Source organism: Sapajus apella, unplaced genomic scaffold, assembly GCF_009761245.1.
Source record: "Sapajus apella isolate SASKATOON/1434 unplaced genomic scaffold, GSC_monkey_1.0 scaffold1, whole genome shotgun sequence".
NCBI classification, from domain to species: domain Eukaryota; kingdom Metazoa; phylum Chordata; class Mammalia; order Primates; family Cebidae; genus Sapajus; species Sapajus apella.
In genome coordinates, this window is record NW_022436941.1 from 63,003,093 (window position 1) to 63,030,342 (window position 27,250).

Below are 27,250 nucleotides of genomic sequence, written 5' to 3' on the forward strand. Positions count from 1 at the left end.
TGGACAAATAATCAGTAGTGGGATTGATGGATCATATGATAGTCCTATCTTTAGTTTTTTGAGAAGCCTCCATACTGTTTTCCACGATGGCTGTATAGATATACATTCCCACCAACAGTATACTAGTTACTTTTCTTTTCATCAGATGTCCATAGCTGTAAGTATCCTTTGGGCCAGAAGAAAAGTAGTAACCTCATAGCTGACCTTCACATTGCAAAGTTATCCCTTTGAACAGCAATCCCCAACATTTTTGGTACCAGGGACCAGTTTCATGGAAGACAATTTTTCCATGGGCAGGGGTGGGGAATTAGTTCAGGATCATTCAAGTGCATCACAATTATTGTCCACTTTAATCATTATTACATTGTAATATATAATGAAATAATTATACAACTCACCATAATGTAGAATCAGTGGGAGTCCTGAGCTTGTTTTCCTCCAACTAGATGGCCTCATCTGGGGGTAATGGGAGACAGTGACAGATCATCAGGCCTTAGATTCTCGTAAGGGGCACACAACCTAGATCCCTCACATGTGCGCAGTTCACAATCGTGCTCCCATGAGAATCTAACACCCCAGCTGATGTGACAGGAGGTGGAGCTCAGGTGGCAATGCCAGTCATGTGGAGTGGATGTAAATACAGATGAAGCTTCCTTCATTTGCTTGCCTCTTGCTTACCTCCTGCTGTGCCACCAGGGTGCTAACAGGGCACAAAGGGTACTGGTTCATGGCCCAGGGCTGGGGACCCCTGCCTTTGAAGATGCCCAACCAGTTTCTTCTTCTGAAATCATTATTGGAATGGTGCATTGTATTATTGTACCCAATTATTTCTTGCCCTCCTTTTAAGAGTATTATTCAGCTCATTTATCGTTGATACGGACGGAAAACAGGGAAATATTGGGTAGAAGTCAGTTCCCTGGCAAAGGCCCCACCCTCAAGCCTGGAAACCCATGGCTTTAAATGAGGACAGGCATTCCTGTTTTCATGCCCAAAAGTTACATTTTGGCCCTCCATGCCCCCTATCCTGTACCCATATAAACTCCAGACCCCAGGCTCCAGCAGCAGGAGATGAGCAGATGAATAGAAGAGCAGAGGAGCAGCATATAAAGAGAAAAGAGAAGAAATGTTGGGAGGAGTTCAGCTGGGGACAGTCAGAGAATCCACCACTGGATGGCCAAACTCCAGGGGAAGATCACCTTGCTACTCCATTCCCTTTCCAGCGCCCCATCCATCTCACTGAGTGCCACCCCTACCACCTAATAAACCCCTCTATCCTCCTAACCCCTGCATTCACCATCCTTCAAATCCATGTGTGACCTGATTCTTCTGGGACGTGGTACAAGAGCTCGAGATACAGAAAGCTGTCACACTGAGCCTCTGCCCTTGCAAAAATGCAGAACTTCTATTGAGCTGGTTAACGCTTAAGCCATCAGCTGACGGCAAGACTAAAAGAGCACACTGTAACACGCACCCACTTGGGCTCCGGGAATCACAGGCTCCTGCCCCTGGATACTGCCTTGTGGCTGGAAGCCCAGTGTCCTAGCTTTTGCACCCTGGCTCCTGCACCTGTCCATCTGCATGCTCGCCATCCCATAAGGGGTTTGGGCAAGGCAGAGTGAGCACATGAGCCGCACCCCTGTTGCATGTCCTGCAAGGGGGGTCAGGGAACTCTCCCTTTTCATTGTCACACGACTTGCAAGGCTTCCTTAACAGAGGGTTATACTTTCCCACCCGCTGACAGCAAGCTTTGACCAACAGAATGTGAGCAGAACTGAGGTATGCAGTACGTGAGTTTTAAGAGCAGATTGTACCACTCCTGTACAAGAGCTAATTGTTAACATTTCCAGGAACTTGGCAAGTTACTTGTTAGACTGTTTGTAGCCTGAAATCGGCCATGGTGGGAGTATTTACATCTTAGAAATAGCAAATACTGCAAATCAGGACTTCCCCTTCTCCCTCAAAGCTGATTTGCCAGCCCAGCAGGGAGCATGGCCCAGAAAAGTTCATCTTTCAGCCTGGAGAGAAAACTGGTGGAGTACTGTGAAAGCTCCCTGCAGCCACAGTAATTCTCTTGAGAAATGGACCTTTAAGCCATTGAGTTGCAAGGGCTGTTCCTTACCTGAGCATAATCTAGGCAAAGCTGGTACTGTACACCATGTTGGTGTTTTGGTTAAGACCAACAAGCGCCACCTTCATCTGTCCCGACCTAGGTTAGAGGAATTTCTTCTAATAACTTGTGACATCACGCTCCTGGAGCCTGCAAGGATGCAAACCGCGCTCGGAAACTCCGGCCCGGGAATCCAGGTCTTGGAAGGTTAATGCAAAGTTGTAAAACAATAGTTACATTTGAACCACACTCAGCTGCTGCGTCATCTTAAAACCCTGGCCAACACAAGTCTGTCGCTCGCGGACCTTGGTGGTGTCAGAGCGACTCCCCTCCCGCTTTCGGGTGAAGGCCCCACGTGACGGCCCCCCTTTCCCCGCAGACGCGTGAATGGAGCGCTGTGTCTTTAAGGGGGAAGCGCGGAGGTTTCCGTCCGGGACAAAATGTCAGCGAGGCGCCTGGAGGGGGATCGGCCGTCCCGGACTCCCGACCCGCCGCCGGCTCCGGCCGCGCTTCGCGGGTGACGGGGTGAGTGTGGGCTTCGAGACTCGGTGGGCGAGGCGGGCCGGGCCGGGCGGCGGGGAGCACAAGTGAGCAGCGCCCGCGGACGCCGCCGCCGGCCTCCCGGGCCCGCGTGCGGGGCGTGCCCTCCTCCCAGGCCGCTGCCGCGATCGAGAGGAGGCAGGTGGGCCCGGGACTGCGCGGCAAGCCCCGCTCGCCGTCTTCCTGCGCCTCGTTCTCGCTCCGTCCCTACACTCCCGTTTCGACAAGCGCGTTGGGAATATGGAAACTGCTCGCCACTCTCCAGCTCTCCCTTTATTAAAGTTGTCTGATTGCAGTCTTTTCACTGGGCACAGTGGCTGGGCGCCCTGCAGTGGGTTCTTTCTGTAATTGGGACTCTCTTGATGTCGCCCACTTTTGGGGGCAGAAAGCGAATGTAAGCCAGATGCTCACACCAGAATCCCCACCCCTCCCCCACCCCTCGTGGTCCCCAAACAAAAGAATTTTCCGCTCCTTTCCGAGTCCGCTGGAGCAGTTTATGTGATTTCTTGCACCAACCAAATGTCCGAGGCTTGGTTAGCAAAGCAGAAACCCCCTTTGAAGGAAAAAATGAGTACTTGCCACCAGTCGAATTTCTAATTAGCCAAGACTACAAAAATAGGTGTTTAAGAGAAACTATTGTAGAAACAGTTTAATACGTTGACCTAATTAGGGTAATTATTTTCTGCTTTTTTAATTCATATATTATTATGACACCTTTTGGAGGCAAGAATAGCTTGAGGCAACCGACAATTAAAAAAAATATATGTATACAGCAATACATATTATAAAAAGACCAAAAGCCCAAGCCAGGTAATTCTCAATTTAAAAATTAAAAAATCTTTGAGTCACAAAGGCCTTCAAAGTAGGGCAGCTTTAAATCCCTGTAACTGTGATTAAATTATGCATTTTTACAAGATAAAATGGATCACCACCTTAATTTTTAGAACCCTATCTATTAAGCAAAGTAATGCAGGCCTGAAATAAAGGTCCACTTTAAGGGCAGAACACTTCACAATTTTCATTTTAAAAAGTGCATTAACAGAGAGAAAGTGCTTCTTTGCCTTTTAAGAGTTTGGCTTATGACATTTAGGAAACATCTCTGACTCACCACATAATTACCTGTGAGTCCAGTGTATTTTTTACAGTCCATATATAACCTTCTTCTAAGCTTTTTCACATTTTACTCTTTATTCCCCAATTTAGGATTTACAGCTTGGAGGCATTTTTACTTGTCTTTTAACTTGAGCTAAACCTTCAGCCTGGTGATTCCAGACTCATTTTTCTAATTGTCTGGATCTGTTTATAAATAGATTAATATATGGCAGTAAACTAATAGTTCAACAGAGATGGACAGATAACAGATGAACTGTGATTTTCTTGACACTTCAGTTGTCAAGTCTAATTATTTGTATTAATTATTATGTTCTGCTTTGATTAAAGTCACTGGTGAAGTAAATGAAAATGTTTTTAGTGTTTCCACATATGTCTGTGAACTTCACATTAGTGTGAATTTCCTGTCTAAGATCCAGGCTCAACCAACATATATCTGTTTAAAACTCTGCCTGGATAACCCAACTACAGTGAGTAGCCTTGAGTATGAAAGGACAAATAAAGGTGTAATTCATTTGCTATGTCCTTTTGAGAACATTGCCTAGTTCTCTAGCCTTTAGCCTGCCTATATTTTTTATGTGTGCAAGCATAAGTATAAAATAATACAATTAACTTTTGTGGGTGCTTTATAGGATGACTGTCGATATTATAGCCATACCTTGTTTATATGCCCATATTTATACAGATTATTCATCCAGGTTCTAATCTCTTCCTTTATTCTTTATATTGGTATTCAGGGCCATCATACTGAGGAATCTGGGTTTTAATCTGATAGTTTATCAGGATAGAACTTCTTCAGAAATTGAGTCAAATGGAGAGATAATTAATGTGAATGTATCGTCTTCCACAGGCTTAGATTTCGAACTCCTTCCAGATAATGAAACCCAGCTATAGCGAGAGCAGAGGCATGGTACCAGCAACACTACTCTCTCTCCTTCCTTGAAATAGCTAAAATCTCCATTTGTCTTTTCAGTTTTTTTACCCTGAAATTGCACTCAGAAATTTACACTGTTAATTTCATGTTAGCAGTGCTTTTATTTAGCTTAAATAAATTTTCTTTTAAATTAGGAGCTTGGAAGCCTCATTATACAACTGAGGAATTGGAACTTTATTAGAGCTGAGTACTAAGAGTAATGTGTTTTGGTGGTGGATAACAATGCGTTTGCACCCTGTGGGGCATGGGATGGGAAGGGATGCTGAACTGCATGAAATTTTGTGTTAGGCCCCCAAGACCTCAGCTCCCAGGAGATGCCCACGCCAGCCCCTTCCCTGGTGGAGATTATGTGATGGAATTCACCCTAAGGAGCGAGCACTGATTTCAACTTTACCACAGTCTATGAGTCCGTTTTCACGCTGCTGGTAAAAACATACCTGAGACTGGGCAATTTATAAAAGAAAGAGATTTAATGAACTTAGAGTTCCACATGACTAGGGAGGCCTCACAATCATGGCGCAAGGCAAAAGGCACTTCTTACGTGGCAACAGCATGAGATAGAATGAGAGTCAAGCAAAAAAGAGTTTCTCATTATAAAACCATCAGATCTCATGAGACTTATTCACTACTATGAGAACAGTATGGGAGAAACTGCCCCCATGATTCAATTATCTCCTACTGAGCCCCTCCCACAATACATGGGAACTATGGGAGTACAATTCAAGATGAGATTTGAGTGGGGGCACAGCCAAACCATATCTCACAGGCATCAGAATTATTGTTGGCAGCATCTCTTTCCCCACCAGATGGTAAGCTACCTGAGGGTGGAGACTATGTGATGTTCCTCTTGGAATGCCTGGCAGAAAGCATGCACCTGACCTTAGCAGGTGCACAATGAGCATTTGAATGAGAGTTGGATGGAGTGGATGGATATAAGCAAAATACTCACATTCACTGGCACATTTGTATTAGTTTAAAAAAATGTTCAAAGAAAAATTAAGGGAGCTCTTACTTTTCATTTTCTTCTTATTAGCTAACTACAGAATTAATGATATGCATTCTCATTCGGTACTTGATAAGGAAGAAATGCATCTCACAGGACTTTGGCTAATGAAACCTCCCTATTATCTTCTTTTACCTTAGTGATAAGCAAGCTATTTTACATGAAGGTCAATTTACAAAGTTAAAATAAATTTAAGGGGTAAGGGTCTTGGATCTTTTACTCTTTTTTATTTGCTCTTTGTATTCACAAACAATTCCCAAGGGGATTCCTCCAACTTAGACTACTTATTCTGTTGAATAACATGTCAAATGGAAAAACAACTGCCTTTTAGCCACTAAAATCTTAACATGGGCATGTCTGAGCAGTAAATATTGGTAGTTTCTTTTTTGTTCATCCCTTGAATTTATATAACACTGGAGAGTCCAACAGTGACATCATTTGCACTATCTGATCTCAGCCACCTGTTTAGAGTCAAACAATCTTCTTATTTCTCTTGACAGTTGGGAAGATTGAGACTCGGGTGGGCGGGGCTAAAAAAACAGAGTCAGGTTCATTTCATTCAATGCAGCATCCCCCAACTGTCTACCCTGTGCCAGAAAGATGAATGGGATGAGCTCCTCTTCCATGACATCCTGCATGTGGATACAGAATCTCCTTCTGCAAGGCACAGCAAACTACCTGACAATGAGCAGCCCCACATGCTGGGTTTCCTCCTCCCACGGGGAAGCGCAGCAATGAGCTTCCCCATGGGACTGTCCCACTAGTCTCCACAGTTAAGGCTGGGCTGGCCCTGCCTGAGCTCACATGCCTGAGGAGCCAAGGGTGGTTTTGTTTTTTGTTTTTGTTTTTCTGAGACAGAGTTTTGCTCTTGTTGGCTAGGCTGGAGTGCAATCATGCAATCCTGGCTCACTGCAACCTCTGCCTCCCAGGTTCAAGCAAGTCTCCTGCCTCAGCCTCCTGAGTAGCTAAGATTACAGACGCCCACCACCACGCCCAGCTAATTTTTTGTATTTTTAGTAGAGATGGGGTTTTGCCAAGTTGGCCAAGATGGTCTCAAACTCCTGATTCAGGTGATCCACCTACCAGGGCCTCCTAATTATAAGTGTGAGCCACCAAGCCCAGCCTCTATTTTTAATTAATATAGAAATTGCAGCTGGCTGTGGTGGCTCACACCTGTAATCCGAGCACTTTGGGAGGCCGAGGTGGGTGGATCACTTGAGCCCAGGAGTTCAAGAAAAACCAGCTTGGGCAACATAGGGGGAACCCTGTCTCTACAAAAAATACAAAAATCAGCCAAGTGTGGTGGGATGCACTTGTAGTCCCAGCTAGTTGGGAGGCTGAGATAGGAGAATTGCTTCTTGAGCCTGGGAAGCAGAAGTTGCAGTGAGCTGAGATTGCGCCACTGCACTCCAGCCTGGGTGACAGAGCAAGACCTTGTCTCAAAAAAAAAAAGGAAAGAAAGAAGAAATGGCCAGACTGCTTTCCTAAAATCCATCCCATCTTTACTAGTAATTGAGAAGTGTGCCTTTTCTCTACCTCCCTTGTAACCCTGGCTGTTAGGCCTCTTAATGTTTCTGGGTGTGACAGATGTAAAATGATACCTTATTGCTACCTTAATAGCATTTCCCTGAATATAAGTGATGTTGTGCACCTTTTCACGAACTTCCTGGCCATTTGAGTTTGCTGTTAGGTCATTTGCCTACTCATATTTCTCGTCTGTTTTTCTATCAGGTTCTTTGTCTTTTTATTGTCAGTTTGAAGAGCTCTTTGTGTGTTATGGTGTGGCTGAAGAGTCTGAAGAGGCCTTTCCCCCTCACACTGCAGGGGCACCTGAAATACACCCCGATTGTTTAGCAGAGCTAACCAGGCTGTTACGGCCTGTGGCCATAGACTGCTGGTCACTGTAGATACTGAGGACTGTATGGAGCTAGAATACAGCCGCATGGTGTGGAGGACTGAGAAGGTGAGGCAGTTCTGCCCCATGCTGCCTTCTACCGGTTAAGACCTCCAAAATGGAAGGGCTGCCCAGGCAGAGGATGTCCCCCTGCCACCTTTGGAGGGGCAGTGCTGTGCTGGCCAACATTTGTGATGCTGCTTGTCCCTGGCTCAGGTGAGGTCAATGGATGAAGACATCAAAGTCAGTGCTTCTCACCCTTGTGCCCACTTTAACTCCTAACAGATGGCTTTCACCTGTGCAACACTCCCTCTGGGCATTATAGTTTTTAAAGAAACTCAAGAGAGGAAAAAGCATGACAGTAATTGGTCACCTCTGGCACTATTAGGGGCACATTAGTAAGGATGACTCTCAGACTTTGGCACAAGTAAGAGAATCTGTGGGTTTATGTGAAGCTTCCAAGCTTAACTCAAGAAAGCATATCAGAACGCAAAGCAATACTCTTAATGTTATAGGAAACATTTACATCTCTTTCAATTTATAAGCCAGTCACAAAGATTCATTATAATAGTCTCTCCACTTTTGTGTATATCCAGTAATAAAAAAGGACCTCAGGAAAGATCAGATTCAATATAGAAGGAAATAGAAATTTAAAAAAAAGAAAAAAGTATAGGAAAAATTCTAGGTAAAGTTAGATAATTAAAAATGTTTGTAACACTTAAATCTTACTGTTTACCAACCATAATGTTACATAACCGTCATATTTATTGGCCATAAAAATATTATTCTTAAAAGTGATTTAGCCTTTAATTTCTAAAGATTTTTTATGCTAATTGGTCTTTATCATGGTTGACCATATTTAAATCAATGCCTGTGTCTCAGAAGACATGTAAATTGCCATTTCTTTGTTAGAAGATGCATAGTACTTGTGTTTTTTGATGATTCTGGTATATTTGTTATCTTTTTTAAAAAATAAGAGATATGTTAAATGTCATGCCTGATCCAGAGTAGACTTACTTGGTGGGAAAAAGAATACTTACATTTCGAAAAGTACAGTGCATCTGTAACAAGACTATTAGCAACTGAATTCATAGCTTACACTAAATGCTACTATGACTATAGCAGCTTATTTTTCCTAGTCTTGTCTTTGTCTTCAGTTTTTCCCAGTGTGTTTAACAGGAAAGAGTCTGGAACTTTGTCATCTCCACTGCTGCTGGTTCAAAATCTGACGGTATGAGCGAAATTGATCTCACTGTGCCTGGGTCTCACCTTGACCTTGATTTTCTCCCTGAGATAAGTTCTCAGAAGAGCTCAAGAAGTCCGTCATGTGTTTTCTTCTCATTGTTTCTCAACTTTCAAAGCAAATTTATCTAGAATCACACATTTGGTCCTTTGTGAACTTATTTCCTAAAGAATAAACTTCACCTTTTCCTGTATTCCCTTTTCTTTGATAGGTTATTGCAGTGGAGAATTATTTTCCTAATAGAAAAGCCTGTGCAGTGGTAGTCAGTGCATTACGTTTGGATCCCTTTAACAGATTTTGTGTTGAACAAAGCAAGACATTATTACTTTTATCTCTTTTTCTTTCTTAATTAAAAGTATTGACCAAACTCTGTATCTTGCAAATATGTAGAGGGGACCTTTTAGTTCGGATGAACAATAAAGAAAACTAATTTTATTTGTTTTATGCCTAGGGTATCTATGATAGGGTTAGAAAAAGTCAACGGGGAATGGCGCTGGTCAGTATTTCTAGTATCTACCTTTAAGGTGGTTTGGATGCATTTCTTTTACTGGCCTGCCTGTCCTCTGAATTTACTCCTAGCACTGCTGATGGTTCGTTCCTCAGAACTCAGGAATCGTGCTGCATGCATTGTTTCTACCCCTGGAACCTGGGAGGGCTGGAAACCCTGAGGCAATGACGGGGACCCCAGAGTCCTTGGGAAATGACCCACTGTCTAATTTAAAGGTAAAAATTTAGAATGCTGCTTTGGATATTGCCATTTCCTAAATGTGCATATTTTAAAAGCACTGCTTTCAATATTGCCAATTTTCTCACACGTAGATTCTTTTTAATAATCAAAAAAAAAAAAACAGATATTTTTATCTCGAAAAACATGCAGTCATTGAAAGCTTTTTAAAAGGCTGTTCACCAGTGGCTCTTCCACTCCTGAAGTTTAAGAAACAAAATTTTCATTCCCAAAGCTTTCTTTTCTGGTCATTGCTGAAGTGTGCTGTACAGAACCCAGAGAAGATTACAGAAGGCAGCCTGGCTGGTATTCTGAAGACAATACCTTTTCGTCGCTGTTGTTGTTAAGAAAGCGGACACTGGTTAAAGCTAATACCTAGACACACAGCACGGAGTTAGCTAGTTCTGTTCAAGCAGCTTAGCCTCCCGCCATTAGTATAAATACTTGTTGACTGGGGACCCACTTGATTTCAAAGAGGATTCCTAGAATAGGAAGGGCTATACAGTTTTTTTCCTGAGGAATCAACACTCAATACTGAAGATTAATTAGAAAGAAACCTAGACATCGTCCCACACTATAGGATTTTTATGGGTAAGAAAATGGAGGGCGGCATGGTTTCTTAGGCTAACTGTAGTCTAGGAGATGTGTGCGTGATCCTAACATTATTATTCTTCCCCTGCTCCCCAGCGTGCGGGCGTCGCAGAATGAGGAGTGACGAGCCGGCCTGCATCATGGACGAGGCCAGCGGGCGGGACGACGCTGCGGCGCAGGGCGGTCGGTGTCCGGGACTGGGGCCGGCGCCGACGCCTCCCGGCCGCCTGGGGGCGCCGTACTCCGAAGCCTGGGGCTACTTCCACCTAGCCCCGGCGCGCCCCGGGCACCCGTCGGGCCACTGGGCCACCTGCCGTCTGTGCGGGGAGCAGGTGGGCCGCGGCCCGGGCTTCCACGCGGGGACCTCGGCGCTGTGGAGGCACCTGAAGAGTGCGCACCGGCGGGAGCTGGAGAGCAGCGGCCCCCGACGCTCGCCACCGGCCGAGCCCTGCCCGCCGCCAGCCGGTCCTGCCGCGGCCCCTGAGGGCGACTGGGCGCGCCTGCTGGAGCAGATGGGCGCGCTGGCCGTGCGCGGCAGCCGGTGGGAACGGGAGCTGGAGCGGCGCGAGGCGGCCGTGGAGCTGGGCGAGCGCGCCCTGGAGCGGAGGCGGAGGGCGCTGCAGGAGGAGGAGCGCGCCGCGGCCCAGGCGCGCCGGGAGCTGCAGGCCGAGCGGGAGGCGCTGCAGGCGCGGCTGCGGGAGGTGAGCCGCCGAGAGGGCGCCCTGGGCTGGGCTCCAGCCGCGCCACTGCTGAAGGACGACCCCGAGGGGGACCGGGACGGCTGCGTTATCACGAAGGTTCTCCTGTAGGGGACTGACCACTTCCCAACCCCAGGCCGTCTCTTCTCCTACCTACGCCTTAGCCCCCGCTGGGACCGGGACCGAGGCCGAGCCCGCAGCTGCTACCCACTCGGAAGCTCCCGCTAACTGTAGGGCTTTCCACGCCCTAAGGCTTCAGCTTAAGAAGCATTTCGAAGCCAAAGCAGAACCAAAACTCACTTCCACGGGGTCACCTGAGGTGCCTGGGTAGTCTTTCGTGGGCATGCATCCAGAGGATGGGGTGGCACGTGGGACACTGGAGAGCTCCAGCAGCTCCATGAACCCACACCACCCAGTGTCATGACGGCTTAGGGCTGGGAACCTGAACCTGGTGACTTTGAAAGGATAGAACTTCATTCCGTACCAAAGACTTATCATACCACGTGCCTATACACCCAGCCCAAGGTAGAGGTGCTCGGAAATGAGAAAGCTTTTTACCCCAAAAAAGAGTTCCTAATGCATAATCTGCCCAACACCAAGTTCTGAAGGGGGAAGAGGGACACATCCCCTCTAGTTTCCATGACTGCTCTAGACCCGCATCATCTCTAGCCCTCTTCGGGGCAGTCCCAGAGAGCCCCCCTTTTTATTCCCCGTTATTCAACCAATACCAGGTGCACTCTGTCTCCCCTCGGCCATCCTTTCCTTGGTTCTGACCCAATGGCAAGTGTGGCACCTATGTCCACTTTCGGGCCTCATATCTGCCACCTTGGCAAGACATCACCTCATCCCCTTGTCACTAGGAAGAGCGGTTTCTTCCCCACATGTCGTCATAGTCCTCACCTCTGGGCCAAGGGAGAAAGCAACCCTCCCACTTAAGGTCACATCTTCCTGTCATTTTCCATACCATTCCTCTGCCACGTTTACTGGGTCTTTCCTCCTGTTATTCCCCATTTCTCTGTCTCAATCCCTCCCTTTCCCCCAGGCTCTTCTTCCTCAGCAATGCTCAGTCTCCCTTTCTTACTGAAAAGACTCAGTCGGGAAAGGCCAACAAGTCCTTGCCACCTATACTTCCTCCTGTTTTTACGCCTTCACTCTGCGTCAGTTTTCTATGCTACACTGGACTATTTCCAAGCTGCCACAATCTCCCAGTGACCAAATAATGATGGTCTGTTTGCTGTCTTCATTTTGCTTAATCTCTCCCTTCTTGAAATTGCTCCCTTGGTAGGTGGATCCTGTTTTCCTCCAAATAATTCCTTTTCCTGTTGTGTACTGGTTGTCAGTTTTTCCACAGGCCTCTTTTTCTCATTTTTTTAATATTGAAAAATTCCACACATTCAGAAAAATTTGAAAGGCTAGCACAATGAATACTAAGATACATACCCTCCACCTGGATTGAATGGTTGCTAACATTTTGCCAGATTTACTGTTCTTTCCACCTCATGCATGTGTACATATAATGACATTTCACCCCTGTTTCCTCACAGATTTCCTGAGAACAAAGACATGCCTAAAAATATAAACAGTAACTTCTTTATAGCCTCTAATATAGCGCCCTTAATCAGTGTTCAACAACTGTCTCCGGAATGTTTGTCTTTTAAAAAAAAACAAAACACCACCAGGTCAAATCAAGGCTCATACATTCTTTTGGTTTCAACTCTGTCGTCAGTTATAGTCTAGAACAACCCCAACATATTTTCCCATGACACTTTTGAAGCATCCAGGCCAGCTGTCTTAGCAAATGTCCTCTATTCTGGATGTGTCTGATTGCTTCCTTAGGCCTATGTCTACACTCCACTTGTGGCACATCTCCCTGCAGAGTTGTAATCTCCTCTGGGCCAGGGACTGTTGAATATCTCCGGGCCGAGTGTTCTCCCCGGGCCTGGTCCTTCATGCCCAAACCCTTGCTGCATGTCTCCACCCGTCCTTGCACATCCTGCCTCTACAAGTAGGAGGGCCAAATCTATTCAACCCCACATCCCACCCCTCACCTGATAACTAGCATCTACTGGGCACTAACAACGTATCGGGCACATACTACACACTTAACATGCATTAATTATCTCATTTTACTCTCACACAGCAGCTCCATGGTAACACTGCTAGCTTTACAGCTAAGGAACTAAGCTAGAAAGGGGTTCAGTAGCCTGTGCAAGACCACAGCTGGCCAGCGGAAGTGGGATCCCACTGTAGACAGTCTCCCGCACAGATGCCATGCTGCCACTGTACCGCCATGTTCTACTTTGAGAGAGCTCTGCTTCCCTCAGTCTATGCAGGTGACACCTGTTTCCTTCCTAACTCCAACTAATTAATTCCAGTTAATTGAGTTGACTGGAATTAGTGACATTAATATTTACTGAGCATTCAGTATGCATCATCAGAGGTGTGCTAAATGCTTTACTACAACAATTACCTGCCATGAAGCAACCCCATGACATAGGTGCTACTATGCCCATTTTGTAGATGAGACAAGTTCAGGGGAGTTAGTAACACCTTCAAGTCATACAGCCGCTAAGAATCTGTGTGGGGTTTGAATGCTGGGTGCCTGCTCTGCTAAGTCTATTTGTACAAAATACTGCACTGCCTTCCTCATGCCTGCCAAGCCCATTTTATCATGCATCTTCCCATCCTTGTTTCGCCCAACTGTCCCTTACCTGAGTCACAATTTGGCCAAAGCCAAAGGGATTGTCCTAGGCCAATATTGATTTATTGTATAACTCTTCCTGCCCAAAAGCCTTCAAGATCACCTGTCAATCACCTCCTTATTAGAGTGCAAGCTCTGACTCTGTCACGTGACATTCAAGTCCCCCTCGACCCCCATGCCAGTCTTATTGTCCCCTCCCCTACATATGCTCTATGCTCCAGCCAAATTGGACTCTGTTCTTCCTGACATGACCTGGTATTGGCAACTCTATGCCTCAATTTGCCTTCCCTCCACTTTAAAAAGCCCCTTCAGTCTCTTGGTACAAAAAAAGAAAAATCCCACCCATTTTCTAAAACCACGCTTTCCTTGATTTACTCTCATGTGACGACATTTCTTACTTCTCTGGTCTCCTAGCATTTTATGTCCCACAACCCTCAGGACAGGTCAGCTAGTGTATGGCTACGGGTTTGTATCTTACCTCCCCTGCCAGACCCTGAGCCCTTGGGGGAAGTATACTTACCCCACTCCCACAGTGCCTTGCAGTCCATAACTGCTCAATACATATTTGAGGTGCTGAACCCATTCAGTGTTGAAGATTTTTACAAGTTAGTTTTCCTGTAATTATTAATATAATCATTTATCTTTAATTCTGAGTAAAAAAACAAATAGCTTAAAAGGAAATAATTTTTTAAACTGTTTAGTCAGTAAAGATTTAATGCATCAGTTATTGGGCTGTTTGGTTTGAATCCAATCAATCAACTATTCTGGTATGTAAATGTACTTTGTTATTATACAAATAACACTAAATGTATTGCCTCAATCTAGGAAGAATAGAAAAAATACCCCAAAGTCCTGTCACCTCTTTAAAACTGCTATTCACATTTTAATAGCATTTAATCTTTTGTCTTTTGCAATTTTTACATTACTCTAGTAATAGTTAAATTATTTTCAAGTATTGGAATTTAACTTCTCCATATGGACTTATAAGTTGAGCTAGATGATCTGAATTTCCTGTTTAGAAGGAAAAAAAAAAAAAAAACCTTCCACAAATGTTAAATCTTCTATTTCATCAATTGTAAAAACCATTAAAACATAGCAAAGATTTACTTTTAGAGTCTTACTTCCTCAAAGATGGCTAGCGTGAGCCTGAATGTCCTGTTGAGGAGATAGGAGAGAACAATTAACCTGAGTGCTGAGTTAAGGGAAGAGGTTTTTACTTTCTGCTTTTTACACTTCTGCCTTGTTGTAATTTTTTACACTAAGTATGAATTACTTTTATGATAAAAAAAAATAATTTGTTTGCAGACAAAAAAAAAAAATCCTTTCCTTCAGCATTCATCTTCCTTAGTTAAAATCTCCAACACAAGCATGGATATAATCCCCATTTCCAGAAAATCCTAGATAGAAATGCAGCCCTTGTCCACCAGCTCCATCATTTGACAGATGAGGTAACACAGGTCCCAGAGAGTGACTTGTCCACTGTCAGGAGGTGGTGGCTGTAGCTGTCATCTGACTCCAGCCTACTTAATGAGTTTCTGCCTCTGGCCTTGGGGGCGCCTACTGCTCACCTGAAACCATTCCCATGGAACCCAGAAGAGCAGGTTCCCTGGGAGGATTCCTGAGAAAACCTACACACAAGCCTCAGAGATCTGCCAAGACATTCCCTTTCCAATAGAACTATTTAATATTTTTCTATCAAATAGTTGCCAAATGAACTGCTCCTGTCAAAACTCAGTATGACTTGTGACTACAAAGTAATCTGATGAATCCCAAAGGTATATACAAATCTACCCATCTAAGTCATTTTCTCTTCAAAGTTGAAGACCTGGAAGACTATACAGTTATTCCCAAAATGCTTAAACATTTCTGGAACTCCTCTTTTAGAGTGGCCATGAGTCCCTAGCACATTTTTTAAAACATCCTTGAGTTGGCAAATACTCATCTTTCCATGATAAATTTAATTTTTTAAAAGAGCTGCCAGTTACTCAGAGTCTGGTGAATATGGTAGATGATTACCAGATTAACATTTCTGGTTAATAAGGTTAGATTATAATAAAACAATGATAATTATTTTAGTGTGGCTGATAAATTGGTCTTGATAGTGGTATATTAAGGTTAAGTAAAGGCAGCATGGTCACTGTGGAGATTAAAGCCCATTTTAGTTGGTTTATGATGTGAATGAATTCAGGTAGCACTGGGAGTCATTATATGTTTAAACAGTATTAAATGTTTCTTTTTATGAAAATCTTAATTATGACATTCTCTGAAATCTGGTTTCACAGTATTAAAATGAGGCTTTAAGGAAAAACATTAAATGATACTGAAAGCTTTATTCTTTCAGTATATATTCTCATGGGCTTTTGGTCAAGATAAGTAATGACCAGATGAATGAGCTGGCAACCTTATGCCCTCTGAAGTCTATTAGTAATTGGAAGCTAAGTAAAACACTGTCACATGTTTAAATACATTTGATAATATTCCACAGCTTCTCCCTGTATTCGTCATGCTGGGCAATGAAATACCATAGCATTTTAACATAGATGAAGAGTGAGTTTTTTAAAGGAAGAATTCCCAAAAGTCATTCTTGGCTGGGCACAGTAGCTCAGGCCTATAATCCAAGCACATTGGGAGGGCCAAGGTGGGAGGATTACTTGAGCCTAGGAGTTGAAGACCAGCCTAGGCAACATAGGGAAACCCCATATCTACAAAAAAATTAAAATTTTTAGCCAGATGTGCTAGTACATACTTGTCATCCCAGCTACTCAGGAGGCTTAGGTGGAAGGATCACTTGAGCCCAGGAGGTGGAGGCTGCAGTGAGCTATGACCATGCCACTGCATTCCGGAGCCTGGACAATAGAGGAAGACCTTGTCTCAAAAAAAAAAAAAAAAAAAGACATTCTTACATAGCAGGCAAAAATTGTTCACCTCCAGTCACATTAATTTTCCCATCTGTGTCTGCTCTTCACCCTCCAGAGACTTTTTCATTTACACATTCTCCTTCACTTCCAGTTTCCAGTTACCTGATTCCTGTTGCATTTTTTTGTATAGTCATAAGTTGCATAATGCAATTTTTTTTTTTTTTGTATAGTCATGTACCACGCAACATTTCAGTCTATGACATACCACACATACAATAGTGGTCCCATAAGATTATAATACTGTATTTTTACGGTACTTTTTCTATGTTTAGATATGTCTTGATATACAAATACTGCGTTAGAATTGCCTACAGTATTCAGAATGCCGTACAGGTTTGTAGCCGAGGAGCAACTGGTATACCATATAGCCTAGGTGTATAATAGGCTGTACCGTCTAGGTTTGTGTGAGTACCTCTACAATGTTTGCACAATGACAAAACCACCAGAGGCATTTCTCAGAACATATCCCCATTTGTTAAGTGATACATGACTGTACTTAGTGCTCACATTTAGAACCGTAGAACCCAGATGTCTGAGCAGGTAGAGGACATACATAATTGAACAAGGGGCTGCAGCCTCAATGAGGTCCCGTTTGTTGTCTGCATACGCAGAGCTCTCAAACACATAACTAAAAAGATTTTGAAGGCAGAGTTTTATAAGAGTCCCGTAAATAGATATGGTTTAGAAACAGACTGAAAACATTAAGGAAAAAACCCCAATCCTTCCCCCACCACATACTCCACCCAAATTGTGGCTTTAAAAATTTTGCTTTAAAACTTTGGAATGAACAGAAACTATTTTGGATTAATATTCTCTGAAACTATCATGGCCTGCATGTATTATTTGGACTTTACATTCTGCCAAATCCTATCTAAAAAATAAATGTAAGCTCCATGAAGGCAGGGAGCCTTACCTGTTTTGTTCACTACTGTATCCCTAGTGCCTAGAACAGTGCCTGGCCTATGCTACTTGCTTCATGACTATTTGCTGAATTAATGTATGTTGTTGAAAGATTTTTACATATGGGGATCTGAAATCTAGTTCTTCTAAGAATTCTCCCTGTAGCTCCTGTGCTCCCATGGAGTACTGAGAGCCAGAGTTGTCTGGCTAGATTTCCCTATCATTCCACCAGATGACTCCATTTCCAAAGTCATGTAGAATCCATTCCTCCTTTGAGGATGATGAGAGTCACCTATAGTAACTTCTATCCTTTCTCACTATTGTCTACCAATCTCCTGCTCATTCTCCAATATTCACTTAAAAATCCAGCTCCTAACTGAGTCTTCTTGTCTACACCTATCTCCTATTGCCTTGAGGAATGGGGATGACCCATCTACTTGCTAGCCTCATTCCTTGTCCTACCTGACTTCAGTAACCTCCATCTCTACTCTGGGATTCTACTCCTACAACCATGTCCTTGGCATTGCTACCATGGATAATAACAATGCTGATAATCACTAATATTTGAGGGCTTATTATGTGCCAGACAGTGTGCTCAGTGCCATACAAACCTTATCTCAATCTTCACCAAAACTTGAAACCACCTTTGCAGAAATTATGACCATGAAAGAGATTTGCCCTGACTCCATCTTGCTTCTAACTTCCAAGCTGTCCTTAGTCACTCCTGGGCAAAGACCAAACTAACTTTCAGAGGAACTTAGTTTATATTTTAACTTTGAAACAAAGATGGTAACAACACTTTCCTGAAACAAACCTCCTTCTTGCCTGGGGACCAGACTGCCTTTGTAAGACTAACAAATTAGCCACAAGATTAGAAATTATTGTTTAGGAGTTATGCAACCAAAGATTTGGACCTCTCCAGTTGCTCCTAGGGATAAAATCACTTTTGTAAAACCTAAGATTGGTGGTTGAGATATCTTTCAGACCCTGCATTCTGATGCACCAGCTGGAGCCACCCAGACTGATAATCTGGTTCAACCAGTCCTGGCTCACCCAGGAACAGAAGACAGCAAGAAGAACCCACTTTGACCTCCTATTAATTTGAACTCTGACCAAATCCATCAGTACTCCCCACTATCCTAGCCCCCTACCTGCCAAATTATCCTTTGAAAAAAAAAAAAAAAAAACAATTTTTCAGGGAGACCGACTTGAGTAACAAAACTCCAGTCTCCCACTTAGCCAGCTCTGCGTGAATTAAACTTTCTCTATTGCAATTCCTGTCTTGATATAATGGCTTTATCTGGGCAGCAAGCAACAACCCAATGGGCAGTTACAAACTCCATAGAAGACACTTGGATGGAGAGGTTCAAATAAATTTTTAAAGGTCACTCAGCTTGAAAGTGGTGAAATTTTAATTTAAATCCAGGTCAGTCAGACTCTTCAGCCTGTGCTCTTAATCATCCCTTGGGATGGAAAGAATCAAGACAGAAACCCCAGGCCTGCCACTTCTGTCACATAGGCTTTTTTACTTTGAGCAAAATAAAAATCTCCTAAGCCTCCGTTTTCTAATTCATAAAATGGAGTCCAGAATAAAGAATATATGTTAAAGGCCTAGCACTGTGCCAGACGCAACACAAATGTTCACCCATTCCACCAGCAAATGCTTATTGAGGACCTCCCATACATCCAATCCTGTGCATGGGTGCTGAAGACAGAGCAGTCAAGACAAAGAAGTTTCCTGCTTCCAAGATGTGCACAGCACTAGGTGGATGCTCAACAAATATTTGAACAAACTCTCAGAGAGGTCATCCTACTCTCAAGATTTCCAGCCGCCACTCTGCCTCCTTTCAATCAACCACAGTTATTCTGCTATAAAGCAATCTAATGAGGTTCCTTTCCTGCTTAAAATCCTTCAGTGAATTTCTCATTGTCTCAGAGATAAAATCCTTCATTTCTTAATGGTGTAAATTTCTTAACACAATGTACAGTTATGACCACAGGTAAGAGGCTGTTTTGTTCACCCCGTCTTTGTTATGCAATCAAACCTATTTGGAAGCTTGAACTGCAAACCAGATGAATGTAGACCTATTGTAGTTAATGAGCCTGAGAACTGGAGTCACCACAGTTTGGCATCCTAAACTCTCCCCACCTCACACACAAACATAGACTCACACAGCTGCAGTTCCTAAGGCAATGCAATGAGTTCTGTGAAAAGGTTTGAAATCTAATTGTAGGACACAGCCTATTAGTGCATTATGAAATCAATTTAGTGGATGCAATCAGCAATGTGGAAAACAAGAGTACATTACATGAGCTAATGGCAAAGTACTGGTATACAAAATCTATGCTACATGTGCTATGAACATGCTCGTATACCGAGTTATACATTGTATTTATATTGTAGATCATGATCAAAATAGTTTGAAAGCTCTATGTAGCCTCAGTTCCCATGTTTCTTCAGTCACAGCTTGATAAAACTCCATCAAGCCACTTGCAGTTACCTATTGTTTGCTTCGGTGCCTATGGGTGTATACATCAGATGTGGTGCTAGGCCCTAGGGATGCAATAGTAAGCATAACCAAAGTCCTGCTCACAGGGCACTTAGAATCTAGAGAAACAGACAAATATTACACTAACCACACTAATACACAACCGTGAACCAAGCTAAGTGGTCTAAATGAAAGAAATGGTTTTTCAAAATACAAATCAAAAGCAATTATCTAATCCAGGGCTTCAAGGGAGGCATCCCTAAAGATTTAATCAGTAGAGACCTAAAGACCATGTGAGAATTCACTATGTAAAATGGGGGAGGAAGAGCATTCCACACATAATGCAATGTGAGAGTCTCCATGATCAGAGAAGGTGGCTTTGTTTCACAAACTGAAAAAAAAAAAAAAAAAAAAAAAAAGCCAGCATGCTAGGACCCAGAGAACAAGTAGGAAGTGACACAAGATGAGACTGGGAAAGTTGGCAGTGGCCAGATCCTTTAGGATCTTATGGCCTCAAAGTAATGGGAAGCCAAACAGGAGACAATGAGATGGGAGTTGTCTGCAGTGTGGTGGATGGAGGAGTGACTGCAAGAAGACAAGTTAGGAGGCCCTCAGAATAATTCAGGTGAGTGGTGACAGTGAACTGATTTAATATGTTGGAAACAGACAACGGGGAGAAAAGCTGGTAGTAGTGAAACAGAGGCTGACTTAGGCTTCTGGCTCATACAACTGGATGGATGATGTTACCACCTGGAGAGAGTAAACTGGAAGAGATGAGGTTTGGAGAGATTATGGAGTTCGTCTTGGAGTTGCATTTAAAGTGACTCTGAGGTAGATATGTAGGTCATAAGCTCAGAATCAATATCCCAAGACAGCCTAGAAGTCATGAGTTTATAGATGGTAAATGAAACTGGGTATACATATGAGAAAAATGCCTGGGTTTGAGCCATGAAGGCCTCCCCACTTCTGGGTAAATTCTTACCACAAATGTGTATATACATATATATTAACCACACACTTATACCTGTTTACTTTTTTTAAGTTCAAATATAGAAATAATAAAATAAAAAATGAAAGTTTGCTCACTGGGTAATTAGTAACTATGTACCTTTATAATTTAAAAATAAAAATGGAATTATGCCATATATACTTTACTATAATCTGCTTTTTAAAATCAGCAATCTAGTGAGATATTCTATACTAGGGTATAGGCAGTTCTATCTTATTCATTTGAATGGCTAGAAACTATTATATAGTAGGGATGCATCACAATTTAAGCAACCCTCTAGTCTCTACTGATGGACAGGTATGTTATCTAGCAGACAGTTACCAACATGCCCATTCAACATCCACTGCCCCCTTTTCTCTGGTTCACTGAAGCTATTTTGTTCCAATGGCAACATTCTCAGCTGCAGGTGATGGTTCATGACTGGCTTAAGCCAGATGTGACCATCTTGTTGCCTACTTTTATAACATCTCTTCTTCTATGGGCAGCCATGCTATCCCGTTCTGGCTAATGACCCTAAAAAGTCAGCTTTTGAGTAAGCTTTTGTTTTCCTAAAAAAAAGAGAACTAGCACTTCACACTGCTCTTTCCTCTTTCTGCTTTAGGTATGAATATGACGTCTAAAGTTTCAAAAGCCATTTTGAAACTACAAGGCCATAAGCCAACACTAAGATTAGTAAAGCAGAAAAGACAGCCTGCACCCTGAAACGCACAGAAACATAGTAACCACTGCCTCATTTTAAAGAATCAAAATGCATTTCCACTTTAAAGGCTGAAAAAGTAAAACGAAATGTTTTGAATCAAAGATTCAGAGCAGAAAAATAAGTCATGCCATACTAACAAGAGAAGCATACTTAGAACAAAATGGTGTGGAAAATACTTTTAACTATTCCTGAGACTGCCTTTGGGTTTTGGGTCCACAAGTGCTTTCTGGCCCCCTGCCAAGAACATCCCTCTGTCTTGCAACTTTACAGAATGGCTTTTGTATGCAATTTCCAAAGACTCTTGCTTTCCCTTGTTTGAGATTTCTTTCTTCTTTGCCTGCTTTTTAAAAATATGTCAAATTAAGAAATAATCTTTTGGACAGGCATGGTGGCTTATGCGTGTAATCCCAGCATTTTGGCAGGTCAAGGCAGGCAGACCACCTAAGGTCAGGAATTGGAGTCCAGCCTGGCCAACATGGTGAACCCCGTCTATACTAAAAATATAAAAATTAGCCGGGCATGTTGGCATGCGCATGTAATCCCAGCTACTTGGGAGGCTGAGGCACGAAATGGCTTGAACCCAGGAGGCAGAGGTTGCAGTGAGCTGAGATTGCACACTGCACTCTAGTCTGGGCAACAGAGAAAGACTCTGTCTCAAAAATAAAAATAAAAACCATAAAAAATATTTTATATGAAAAGTCAGAAGGTTTTTGATTTGCGTAAACCATTACTTTCTATCAGTTCAGAATAAAAATGAAACATCAGAAGTAACACTTGTTTCAAAAGCAGAAGAGTTCCTATTTTTGAGGACAAGAGTGCTTCCTCTATTTAACACTGGAAAAAATTTCTATTTACTCTAATGTTGAAGGTTTCTTCTGTTCTCAACTTTGCCAGCTTCTCATGTTGTGGCAAAAATATTAAATGTTAGATTTCTTAAAATTCAGGAACTTGCAGCTCCACTTAAAATACATACTTAAAAGCTACTCAGTTAGAAAATGCATAGTGTGAATAAACAAATATTTAAAATATTAGACACAAAAAAATTTATGCATAATTCAAACTGTACATAATTCACATTTACGCTTCTAAACAAATAGAAGCTCACATCTGTACTAATTCTACAATTTACAAAGTGCTTTTATATACATTTTCTCGTTTGCTATTCGAGACAGACATGTGAGATAAACATTATTCTTATTTTACAAATGGAAGTAGACCCAGACATTATTCAGTACTTTAACCACTAATAGTGGAACCCTGAGACTTTAGATCTGCCAAGGGGTTTAATAATGCAAATATCACATATAGTTCCATTTTTAACACCATACTTAAGTTTTCCATTTTCTTTACAATAGAAAAGGATAAAAAAAATGTTTTCCCCAATATAATAATACAAATGGTAAATATCAGACAGTCATATACTAACCCAATGCATAAGATTCACCAGAAGCAAAATCTATCTGGGGGGGGGGGGGCCCCTATATTGTTACATATATACAGGGCACCAGCACCAGAACCACATTTAAACTAATACCTTTTATTTCTAACGAAAAGAAAACAATGCAGGGCATTCCTGCGGCCTGCAAGCCTAATTGTACATATGTATGTGTCAGACTATGCAGGGGGCCAAGAAGAATTCAAAGAAATATTTTATCCAGATTTGGAGTTTCGGGCCTGATTGTCCCAGCTTAAGGGACATACCTCTCATTTTTAGTCATAGTTTCTCTTTCTCCATCCCCTTTTCTCCGTAACTACCTGTGCCATTAAGACTTGAAACTCTAACAGGTAGCTTTTCCTTTCTGAATTATCTTTACTACTGTATAATTTTTTTTCAAAATAGTCCTTATTTCTACATCTTGAAGACATTTCTTTATAGTAGATAGGGAGGCTAGAGTTCACATTCACTGCCAGAAAAGGGTCAGCTCCAGTGTTCATTTCCCAGCAAACACCTGAGAGAAAAACTGAACAGAATAATGATAGCTGGCCGAGCAGTGACACCTGCACCCAGAAAGCTGCACTGCAAGTATCTCATCTTTGAGGCTCTCCTTTGTTATAACTCTGCCAATTTTAACTAGCAAATTCTGGCTGGTTGCAAATTCAAAGCAGATCAATACATTTAAATTGCTGCTTCAACAAATCACTCTTTTTAATGTTATAATGTTTTTATTGCAACTGAGGATTTTTTCAATAAATATCTTGAGCTTTAGGCCCTGGCTAAGTATTCCTTTTGTACTAGAAATCAGATTTCTCTGGCACAACTCCATTGCCTGCAATGGTATTTATCAAAACTACAAATGCCAGCACACTATTTCAATATGTATTCAGTTGTTCATATCTAAATATCTCATTAGCTATGAAACAAACCAAATATAAATGCTGAATATATAGTACAAATCAACAGATTCTTCACAGAAGAAAACAATGAAAGATTAATTTTCTACAGCATGTTGCCTGTTCATTAGTTCTTCAATAATATTACTTAGGCTATTTCAAGGATAACAAAATGTATGCGCCACTACCCATGTTTTCTCAACATTTTTTATCTAGGTTCTAAAGGGCACAGATAATGATGCATATAGTCAGATTTATTTTTATAAACTTTTGATGTTTCTTTTGTTGTGCATCTTACATGAATATATAGAGACAAAAACTGGTACATTTAAGTCATTAGTTATACGAATTTTGCTTAGCTAGTTGCTTTATATGGATGTTGTAAATGACAAGATAAAATAATGAAGTTTGATAAACTCATCTGTGCCTTGTGAACTTTAGTCTACTTACTGCATAAATTGATTCAGTCACTATTTACTAGTTTAAAAAAATAGTTTTTAAAAGCTGCAAACCATACTTTATTACACATTTCTGAATCAGGAAGAGGTAAACTGTGACCCAGTTCACCCATGCTTCTGATTCTTTTGGGAAGAAAAAATGAGTTTCCAAACTGTCTTTTTAAAAAAGCTAAAGTTTTCTTCTATGATTAACCTTTACTCTGAAGTCCCTTTTACCCAAGGTATAGTCCCTGGGTCATCTTTTTGAGGTTTAGTTTCTGGGAAGTTTTCAGTAAACCGCTCTCGTGCTTTGTCCCAGTTTTTTTTGTTCTTGTTTTGAAGGAGGTGAACATCTTCAATTGAGGATGGTTTGCCTGTCCCCAAGCCTGCATGTGTTCGCCGAAGCTGAAGCTGGATCTGTTACCAAAAGTTGAGCAAAGGACTTTATTTTAGAATCTAAAACACATTGAAATCTATTGTGTCCAACTTAGGACTCTATAATTTTTTGATTTATTAAAGACTCATGCAAAAGAAAACCTGTCAAATGCATCAAATACATACAAGAATATATGTATCTTTAAACATGAAACTTACACTCATTTTTCTACATTGTCTTGCCTGTCAATAAGTGCAGCCTACTTTCCAGAAAGTAGAGTACTCCTTAACCAGCAATCACCAAATTTCATTTAGATGCTGCAGAGTATGTCGTTCTACCTTAACCAGAAATAATGGCAATGGATAGGTTTAAGCCTACTGCCCTATCCTTACCTAAGTAAGTGAAAGAGCAGGTTAAACATTAATAACCATAAAGAGAATCTGATTATTTTCGCAACAGGAGGAGAGCACTTCTCAATATTTTAAGAACATTCAAAGCTACCATTTACTGAATGCCTAATGTAAGGTACAATGCTTGGGGCTTCATCTTCAACACAACCCTGAAAAAGAGTTCTTATCCCCATTTTTTCATAAGAAAATTAATGTCTGAACTTGCCCAAAGTCACACAAGTCACAAATGATAGAGCACATTTTCTAATCTAGATCTGACAAAACCCTTGTTCTTTCCACTGTACCTCAATAAAAATGAGAAAACTGTTATATACTCACATTGATCCATCTATTATTTCTTTAGGTACTAAGTAATTATCCAGAAAGTTCTTCAGTCAGGTTACTTAAGGTTTGTGTGAAAGATAACCAAACCTCCTATGAACCACGGGACTACTAAGTAAACCACTCTGTCGTTTCCCAGACATTATTCTCTATAATCCATGTTACATGCTCTGATTCTTGAACCTAATCGGTTTTTCAGCTCATATAGAATCCGCCTGTTTGTACACTAACACTGTGATTGTTCTTGAATCCTCAGTACCAGGGACAATAAGACAGTTACTAAAAACAACTCTAAAACACAGAAGAACCTTTGGCTCAGGAAATAGCACTTCTTATCCTAGCTTTAATGTAGGAAAAACACTCAAAAAGAGGCTTTTGAAAATTGTAACACACAAAACAAAACAAAGTTATATGTATACATTTGGCAATTGTGAATGCCACAAAGGCAGTAATCATGTCTGTTTTTGCTTTCCACTATATTCTTAGCACTTAAGGCAATGTTTGGCACATTAACATACACAGTAAATGTCTGCTCTAGGAATAAATGAATAAAAGAAAATACAAGTCTTACCGGAGTTTTCATTCCTCCACCATCCTTTCCCAGGCCCTCTCCTTTTTTCCAACCCATCTTCTCCAACATCTTCCGACCTTTGTTGCTATCAGTAATTTCACTTTAAGGAATATTAAAATGATAGTTGATTTACAAAAGATCTTTTAGGTCACATTTATAATAAATTCATGAATTAAACGTAACTGGTACAACTACTTTAGAAAACTGCTTGGCATTACCTAACAAAGTTGAAGACATAGAAATTCCACTGGTACAAATCCTATTTAGAAAAGCATATGCAGGTGCACCAAAAGACACATACAACAATGTTCCTCCGGCAAATCAAACAGTAACAAATCAGAAACAATCCAGATGTCTGGCAATAGTTAAAATGGAGAAATTGTGGCATATTCATACAGCAGAATATTATTCAGTAATAAAAATAAACCATACCTAACAAAATAATGTTTATATTCTTCTCTAGACACAAAATAAATACTGAATTATTCCATTTCTTTAAAATTTTTAAATAAGTGAAATTAATCTATTGCTGTCAGGAAGGTGATTACCTTTGGGGGGGGGAAGCAGGATAGTGATTAGGTGGAGCACAAGGAGGATAAGCTTCTGGGGTTACTGATAATTTTCTATTTCTTGTCCAAGAAATGTGTATTCTGCAATATGTTAATCTTATGATGTATTATTGAGGTGCATACTTAGAATTTGTGAATTTTCCTGTACATGTTATAGATTAAAAAGTTAAAATGAAATAAAACCTCATAATCACTATTTGCATTTTGTCCATTATTCTGTATTCTAAGAGTATTTTATGTCTATTACATTATCTTTTCAGTTTCACAAAATATGCTGTTAACCCTTCAATTAATAACCAAGCAATGTCAAACCATTGTGTTTTATTTTAAATTTGTCTTATTTAATTCAAATGTACTCTTTATATTCTCCAAGATTATGTTTTAAATATTAAACTTAAAAAAAAGTGTCATGTCCCAGCACTTTGGGAGGCCGAGGTGGGCGAATCACAAGGTCAGGAGTTTTAGACCAGCCTGACCAATATGGTGGAACTCCATCTCTACTAAAAATACAAAAAATTAGCCAGGCGTGGTAGCAGGCACCTGTAGTCCCAGCTACTCAGGAGGCTGAAGCAGGAGAATCGCTTGAACCCGAGAAGCGGAGTGTGCAGTGAGCCAAGATCACACCACTGCACTCTAGCCTGGGCAACAGAGCAAGACTCAGTCTCAAAAAAAAA

The 27,250-nt window shown here is 41.7% G+C and overlaps 3 protein-coding genes, 1 long non-coding RNA gene and 1 other non-coding gene across 5 annotated transcripts in view; 3 read left to right on the forward strand and 2 right to left on the reverse strand.

Moving 5' to 3' along the window:
* Positions 1 to 397: 397 nt before the first annotated feature.
* LOC116557141 lies at positions 398 to 7,677 on the reverse strand. Its single transcript, XM_032286642.1, has 3 exons — positions 7,570 to 7,677; positions 2,120 to 2,933; positions 398 to 456 (listed from the first exon to the last, which is right to left on the reverse strand). The coding sequence occupies exons 1-2, from the start codon at positions 7,675 to 7,677 to the stop codon at positions 2,511 to 2,513; spliced, it is 531 nt and encodes a 176-aa protein (XP_032142533.1). The 3' UTR covers positions 398 to 456; positions 2,120 to 2,510.
* ZBED3 (zinc finger BED-type containing 3) lies at positions 2,520 to 14,651 on the forward strand. Its single transcript, XM_032277779.1, has 2 exons — positions 2,520 to 2,632; positions 10,243 to 14,651. Exon 2 carries the CDS (start codon positions 10,260 to 10,262, stop codon positions 10,953 to 10,955), a length of 696 nt encoding a protein of 231 aa, XP_032133670.1. The 5' UTR covers positions 2,520 to 2,632; positions 10,243 to 10,259; the 3' UTR covers positions 10,956 to 14,651.
* Positions 7,643 to 7,780, forward strand: LOC116554586. Its single transcript, XR_004270236.1, has one exon. It is a non-coding gene; the product is annotated as a small nucleolar RNA SNORA47 (small nucleolar RNA).
* Positions 14,652 to 16,382: 1,731 nt separating the features above from the next.
* On the forward strand, positions 16,383 to 21,419 carry LOC116551591. The gene is made up of 2 exons (XR_004269012.1): positions 16,383 to 20,409; positions 20,457 to 21,419. It is a non-coding gene; the product is annotated as an uncharacterized LOC116551591 (long non-coding RNA).
* A 1,161-nt stretch (positions 21,420 to 22,580) lies between these two features.
* The window catches only part of AGGF1 (angiogenic factor with G-patch and FHA domains 1), a 33,641-nt gene continuing 28,971 nt past the window's right edge, over positions 22,581 to 27,250 (reverse strand). The window contains exons 13-14 of the mRNA XM_032277825.1: positions 26,008 to 26,107; positions 22,581 to 24,746 (exon numbers count right to left, since the gene is read on the reverse strand). Coding sequence (XP_032133716.1) covers positions 24,546 to 24,746; positions 26,008 to 26,107 — 301 coding nt within the window. The 3' untranslated portion in view covers positions 22,581 to 24,545. The remainder of the gene's footprint in view (positions 24,747 to 26,007; positions 26,108 to 27,250) is intronic.